Genomic DNA, 8,107 nt, shown 5'->3' with positions numbered 1-8,107 from the left:
AACTCAGCTACTATTTCATTGACTAAACTGGGTCTAGCACAAATCAAAGTTAGGAATCTGGGTTTAAGTCCATTCTATGAACATTGATTTTTCTGTGGTGAGTATCCACTACCTTGACCTACCCTGACAGTGAGTAATTAGGCCCCTTTCTGGTTTAGGATGGTGACCTATCAACACTGTTAGAGAACACTTCAGACATTCTCCCTGTTAGCGATAACATTGCATATTGATTAGTGTTCCCCTTAAATCCCTGTCCCATTTCTATAATTCCTGGACTTTTGAGGCATCCTCAAAGATGTCTATGTGAAAGAAACACAGGAAACTATATCAATTTGCAGAATGTAAACTTCTGTTCTGTTCCCTATAGTGAATAGTAATAATTCCAGGAAAGGAAGCAGCTGCCATGTGCCAAGAGCCTCTTATTTATTAAACTTGTTTCTTATACTTAGTTTTTGCAGTTGATATTGTCCCTACTTTTTGTATGAAAAAGACCAAGACTTTAAGAGGTTAGGCAAGTTGACCAAACACACAGTAAGAGGAAGGTCTGGAAGGGGAAATCCGGTTTGTTAGATGGCAAAGCTTATGCCCTGAGCTGCTACTGTGGCGCTGCCTCCCAGGACCTCTTTCCCTTTCCTATCTTATCCAGTAGATCCACAGAACCTTACGTTTGAGCCCTGAGGCAGTGACTGCCCATGTGTTATCACTTATGGACATATTAAAGTACCCAATTCACAGAATAGCTGGAGTGCACGAGAATTAATGTAAGTGAACACTTGTGAACCATTTTAAAGTTCACAAAACTCTCATTTTTTTCCAACACCCAGTCAATGCTTAAAATTAACCACATGTTGGAGTCTGAATTAGGAATCCATGAGGTTACATAGGGGCATTTCTTATGCTTATTTTCTATGGAAGTGTAAGTGCTATTTATACTTTAGACAAGAATATTTGAAATGTGCATGGGCTTGTTTGAGAAAATTGGGAATTCCGTGACTACTTACCCACTCACTCTTTATAGAGGCTTTGTAGAGGAGGGGTGATCTGGAAAGGGGGGAAATTTGCCTTGGTAAAGACCAAGAAGGTTGTGAAACCTCTCAGCAAAAACATGGCTGGGTGAAGAAAGTCACCATGTGTGGGCAATCTGAAACTTGTTGACTCTGCTGAGAATGTCATGGGAAATAGGAGGGGAAGCCCAAGACAGAGAAGGACCCAAATTAGACCCTGCACTCTCAGGTTCTGAACCCTGAGGATGTGAAGCAATAGGAGACATTGCTAAATTCTTAGTTAGATGCACCTGAAGGGCAGAAGAGCAAGAAGCAGGCAAGGCTTTTACAAGTAACTGCCTGTGCTTTAGTGCCAATCCTCCTGTCTCTTCAAAGAATAGAGATCAAGAAGGATGTGGTCCATAAGAAAGGTCCAGTTGACTGTTTTCTGTCCATTTGTTTTAATCACGATCAACAGATAATGGGCAAAACATCCAGTGAGATTTACCCCTAAAAAGATGCACTTCTTCTCTTACCTATCTCAAGTTATAGGTGATGACCAGATTCTCAGATAGAAAGTTTAATAGTCTGCCCTTAGAGTAAAGCTTTCTTAGGGAACTTTTCTTTTCCTCTTCTTTTTAACCATGAAATCTGGGCAACCATAAATGAGAGAGCTTTTCCTTTGAGAAATTAGGTCCTGTGCCAAATACCTTTGAAGAAGTCAATTAGATATGACAATCTGACTAAACCAGTATTAAACCATTATAGAAAAGGGAATTGTACTTCACTAATATGTTTTCCTTAGTCAATTGTCCCCATATGTTTTTGACTGGGTTTTGATAACTGTTAAGACTATTTTTAAACCTCTTGGCCATTTTTAAAAGACAGAATATACGCATATACCAAAGTAAGGGAATTAAAAGGTGTGAATGTCTTTACATTTAAGCTATGTTTCTATGGCACACACATATTTTAATGAAATTATATCACAGTTTAATCTGCCTCATGTCATCCCCTCCCTGTAATACAATGTAAACATTTTACCAGATAAACACACAGCCCTAAAGGTTATAAATCGAATTCATTGAATGAATGTACTAAAATTTAAACAATGCTTTATTTTTTAACAAGTTGCTTCCAACTTTTCATTATTATAAAATCAGTCATTGCAAATAGCTAATCAGTGTTTGTTGATTTTGTTAATGTTACTATAGTACAGTGATAAGAGAAACATATGCAGGCACTGGGCTAAGCACATTACACTGCATGTAGAACTTCTCTGTATTTTCCTTTTCCTTTAGGAAATATTTCCCAAAGCAAAATTACTGGGTCAAAGGAGACAAACAATTTCGGGTACTTCTATAATGGAGTAGGGCAATTTAGCAGTAGAAATCGTGAGGATGCTTGTTTCTATATTTACCAGTGGGTATTTTCATGCATAGTTTCTTTCATAAAATGTCATGTCAATTTTGAAGTAGGCATTCAGAATTCTTCTTTATTATAGGTTTCACCAGTTGCCCAGAATGGAAATAAGAATCTGGTAGTCTACAGTTTCCAGAGGTAATATCTTTTATAGGAGTAAAAATCTAAAACTAAGAGCGCCTGTGCCCTGGATACTCCAACAATATGTTCGTGTCTAATAATGCCTGCTTGGTGCCTACTACTTTCTGGCTTATGGGCATCCCAGGGCTGGAGTCCCTGCACATCTGGCTCTCCATTCCCTTCAGCTCTATGTACCTGGTGGCCGTGGTGGGGAATGTGACCATCCTGGCAGTGGTAAAAGTGGAATGCAGCCTGCACCAGCCCATGTACTTCTTCCTCTGCATGTTGGCTATCATTGACTTAGTGCTGTCAACCTCTACCATGCCCAAACTGCTAGCCATATTCTGGTTTGGTGCCCACAACATTGACCTGGATGCCTGCTTGGCCCAGATGTTTTTCATCCACTGCTTTGCCACTGTTGAGTCAGGCATCTTCCTTGCAATGGCTTTTGATCGCTATGTCGCCATCTGTGACCCACTACGCCACACCTTGGTGCTCACTCGTACAGTGGTGGGTCATTTGGGCCTGGCTGCCCTGCTCCGTGGAGTACTCTACATTGGACCCCTGCCCCTGATGATTCGCCTGAGGCTGTCCCTTTACCGGACCCAAATCATTGCCCACTCCTACTGTGAGCACATGGCCGTGGTCACCTTGGCATGTGGTGACACAACAGTCAACAACTTATATGGAATGGGAATTGGCTTCCTGGTATTGATCCTGGATTCATTAGCCATCACTGCCTCCTATGTGATGATTTTCAGGGCTGTAATGGGATTGGCCACCCCTGAGGCCAGGCTTAAAACTCTAGGGACATGCAGCTCTCACATCTGTGCCATCCTTGTGTTCTATATCCCCATTGCCGTTTCCTCTCTCACTCACCACTTTGGCCATCACGTGCCTCCCCATATTCATATCCTTTTGGCCAACTTTTACCTCCTCATCCCACCTCTTCTTAACCCAGTTGTCTATGCTGTCCGTACCAAACAGATTCGAGAGAGACTTCTCCATATTCTTAAGACAATGGCTCAAACCAAGTGACTGTTCTGACTGTTCTGCATCTATGGGACATACAAATATTTAGTGATGGCAGAAAAGGCTCTGATTGGGGAAGCCAATGCAGTAAGACCCATGAAACTATGTCTTACCTGAGTTGTGGACCATAAGGGTCTAAGGAAAATGCTAGAATGTGCTCTATTTGACCATGGATTTTCTGAAAGTGGAAAGGGAAAACTAGGGCTGATTTTTTTGTACTACAACATCCCTTTTCCTATTTGACTTCATAAAATTAAACACATTGGACACCAGCAAGCAGATCACAGAAATAGGATCATTTCTGCTTTTGGCTTTTTTGGTAAAGGATTTCTAATTTCTCTTTGGAGAGTATTTTATTCAATTTCTGAAAGGTAAAGTTATACTCTAACACCTTCTTGAAGGCAGTGTGCAAATTCTGTTAGTAAAATTCAACTGTGTTGGCAAGATTTTCCAATCCTTTTGGCTTGCCCAAAAAAAGGCCTTTTGTTGAGGATGGAGGCAATATGAACTTGAGAAACCTTATTCAAATAGGACTTGGAATGGGACCTTACTGCCCACAGGAGTTATTCATCAAGCCGGGTCATTCTCCTATTTAAACAGATACGTGGAAAGGCAATATCCCACTTCTCCTCCTGATAATAGTTAACTGGGAGTAGGGAGGAGGAGACAGAGAAGGACATTGGGAGATTTTGTTTTGGAGACCCTGAAATGGCATACATGAAGGACAGCAGCCACACTGAAATAAAAAAATAGCATTGAAGGAAGGAAGGTAACAGTGGAATTACTGACATGAAAGAGGTTGGGTAGAGAAGGGAGCAAAGGTGATAAGAATAAATACAGACCCAGTGGTAGACTCAAATCTTGAAATAACTTCAGATCTCTTTGGAGAATTCTTGGTTCATACTTTTTATTTTATGATCATTTTTATTTATTGATCATAGACGTTCCATAATGAGATGACTACCTCAGGCTAGAAACCTGCAGAAATTTTGTGGGACTGCATGAAAAATAGAAGGAAGCAATCATTCCAAGTTCTAGTGATTCAGAATTATGGTATGTCCATTTTAGTTCTAAAATGTTTCAGACTTGAAAAGTTCATCTAACCTCCTCATTTTACAAACCATTACAAAACCCAAGAAAATGAAGGTGACAACCTAAAAATAAATCATCTTAGTATTTTGAAAATATAATCTCAAGACTCCATTGATTAAGCCAGAGCTAAAATTCAAGCCTCATATCATCCAAAGAAAATGGAAAACTTGGGATATCACAAACATTTTTCTAAAGTTTAGCTTATATCCCTAGCTAGTCCCAAATTTCTATTTTCTCAAAATCCTATGGCTAACCTTAGGGTTGGTTGGATCATATTAATTTTTCTCCATTATTTTGGGGTGAGGGGTGCTCATTCCCCCATCTCCTTATCAAGGGCCTTGCAGTCCAGTGCCAAACCCAAGTCCGTTTATTGGAGCAGGATTATGTTCTATGAACATAATTTCAGTATCAAATGTAATCTACCTACTGATTTTTATTAGGATTTGAGGAAAAGATACTATAGAAGCCTCAGAGCTAGAAGCTTATTGTACAGAGTTCTTGCCTAATCATAACCCTGGGTATTGGAGAAAATAAAGAAAAATAATATTCAAATTCATCAGCAGCACTGATGCTGACGGAAACGACAAGGAACATTTGGGATAGTTCTTTGGTATAATGCCTTAGTCCATTTATACTATGTAAAGCATGGAGAACCAGGGCTTTTATGCAGAACTTAATTTTCTTGGTAGGATTAGTATTAAGAACTTTCTAGCCAAATAACCTCAGAAATACCACAGTAAGGTGTGTTTCTCTCTAGATGATCTGCTGGGTCCACCGTAGACAAAAACCAAACAAATACCAATCATCTCTAGCTTCTTCGTCCTCATACGGCATTGAATGACTGGAGGTTAAGGAGAAAAAAACACCACCTGTATGTGTGTTCCGCTCCCTCCAGGGACACCATGCATGACAACACCCAGGCTTATCACACTCAAAATGTGAGCTTAGTTATAGTAGAGTGTATAATCCCATTGTTAACTGTAATTATGGCTGGGCTCTTTCACGGTGAAGGTATTATCTCAGAACAGGCTGGAAGGGAATATGTATTGGTGAATGCAGTATGGAGACATGACAAATAGGTCTGATAACTGAATATCTCTCTTATTCAAAGCCAATATCTTGTTTCTCCTTCATGCAAATAACTCTGTTCCTTTTCCATCACCCACACTCAGGGTGGGAATAAAAGATACTGTCATCAGGCCCTTTTGAGTCTGTAAGTCTTCACAGAAAAAAACAAAGACTGGCAAACATCTGAGGGAGGAGGTATCTTGATGGTTATTTATAAAGGGTCGTGTGGTACAGGTGGTTAAGAACTTGGGATCTGGAATTACAGTAATGGGCAGAGATGGATCTGAACCTATAACTGTCAGACTTTAGATGTACTACACAACCTGAATTTGTTTCTCTTCTTGAAAATGAAAGCAATGATAGTAGCTCCTCATGGGTTTGCTAGAAGGATGTAACAAGATAATAACTCTAACATGGTTGCATAGTACCTGGCACACAACGAAAAAACACTTGCCTTTTAATAATAGTATTTTATTGTGCACAGAAAGCCCCAGGGAAGGATGATAAGGCAGGAAGAGTAACTGGAAAAGTTCCTGGAAAACCCAGAGAATGTCTGAAATTGTGCCTCACTCATGAATGTCACAGCTTCAGCTCTAGAAACTTCCCTTTGTTCTTTGTTTCTCTGTAGAAAGTCACATCAACCGAGCCAGTTTTTCTCAGATCCACTGAGATTCTCCTCGGCTGCCCAGCACCCATTCATGTTCATTCATCTGAGGCTTTTCAACTAGAAACACCCACCTAATTAGTCCTGTGACGATAAAAGTTTAAATACCTCTAAACATTTTCTTGTATGACAGTAAAAAATTTCTAAAGACTCAGTTGTAAAAAACGTAATTTACTTCAGGGGTTTTTTTTTTCCATGCATCATCCAGAATGGGGATTAGAATAAAAAATTTTGAATTACGAGTAATTGAGAAGACAACACTTCCAACCAAATCCAATCAACTTTAATGATTGCTTAGTCAATTCCAAATGATCATTTAGCCTGATACATGTAAAAACTCGCCAGGAGTTCTTCTATCACCCTCCTCCTTGTGTTAGATTTAAAACTGCAGTAGGGAATGGGTGGGTTCTCACAAGACTGCCTCCATGGCAGTCACATGGGAGAAGACTGTCTCCTGCTTCCTTGTTCCTTGCTTGGCCTCCCACCCAGACACATCTTCTGCTGTAATTATGGTACCTCTTCACATTGTGACCTGTGAGAGATGACTTCCTCCTACTAGCCTCGCTGGTGCTGTTGATCCACTGAGATTACAGTCTTATCCACACAGGACCCTGGCAAAGACTGTTCACTCTGTAGCATTCTAATGCTCATCCATTGCGGGAAATGTGCAAACTGTGCAAACTTGTGCAAACTGGCCAGTGTTATCACTCTTGCTCTCTCTCAGCCAAGCCTTTGTCTCACTTGTGCCCCAGGAATGTGCTTAGGATCCAGCTCCACACTACTCAAAGCCTTGGGAGCCTCAGCTTAAGGAGTGGGAAGTATGGTCACAACTAACGTCCCTCCTCCTGCCAAGCACACAATGTCTTTGTACTTAACCTAATCTACAGCTAGGAAGGAAAACTCGTTCTGCCAGAGCATATACCCTTATAAATCTTTTCTGTCTTCTTTCTGGATCAAGGCTTTTGAACTTAAAAGCCAAGAATTTGGTGTCCTGCTGGAGGTGCACTGTCGGAGGCACTGGCTGCTCTGATATTCTTCTCTGACTGGATTCTAGAAGTGTAAGAACTGACCTTGAGAAATGACTCTGCAGAAGATCTAAAAGTAAGTCTAAGATCTGAGAGATCTAGACTTCTGGAAATATTGCCTGATCAATGCAAATCTCCTTTTTAGGAATAATGGTTGATTATTTTCAGCAATAAGGGAAGCTGACTCACTGGATTCAAATGGGTCAAATCAAATGCCAGACAAGTATAAAGTTTATTACAGTACTCACAATTATGAGCTGGATAAGAATCTTAGCAAGGACTCATCCTTTTCAAGGAATGTTTTCTGGTCCAATCCTGATTTGATAAAGAAAGTTGTATGAGTAGCAGAGTGATTGAGAGTGAGCCATAGTCATTCAAAGGATGATACAGCATCTCACTATGTGCTATAGGCTGATTATATAGTCAAATACATGATATAGATGGGTAGATTTTCACTCAGAGGAGCTAATGTCTTTCTCAATTTTGTTTACCCAAGATTTCTCAGATGCGTCTAATGTTGTGAGGGCATTGTATTGTGTCATCTTGGCCAAGCTGGAACTATGTTTCTCAGAATCCATTTTGTTGTGTGGTTCCTGGTTAGGGCTGACCAGAAGACATTTCTATGAGATTGCTATTTCACTTACGCCTTCCAATCATTATTTTGGTGTAAAGCACCAGGTGCTGCTGCACCTCATGGTTTT

General features: G+C 40.3%; 1 protein-coding gene across 1 annotated transcript; it reads left to right on the top strand.

Annotated features, from left to right (window-relative positions):
• The first annotated feature begins 2,609 nt into the window (after nucleotides 1–2,609).
• On the top strand, nucleotides 2,610–3,563 carry OR52M2 (olfactory receptor family 52 subfamily M member 2). The gene has a single exon (NM_001391270.1). The coding sequence runs from the start codon at nucleotides 2,610–2,612 to the stop codon at nucleotides 3,561–3,563; it is 954 nt and encodes a 317-aa protein (NP_001378199.1).
• Nucleotides 3,564–8,107: the final 4,544 nt, after the last annotated feature.

This window comes from Equus caballus, chromosome 7 (assembly GCF_041296265.1).
Source record: "Equus caballus isolate H_3958 breed thoroughbred chromosome 7, TB-T2T, whole genome shotgun sequence".
Classification (NCBI taxonomy): Eukaryota; Metazoa; Chordata; class Mammalia; order Perissodactyla; family Equidae; genus Equus; species Equus caballus.
The sequence above is the reverse complement of the archived record's forward strand: the minus strand, read 5'-3'. Positions and strand labels throughout refer to the sequence as shown.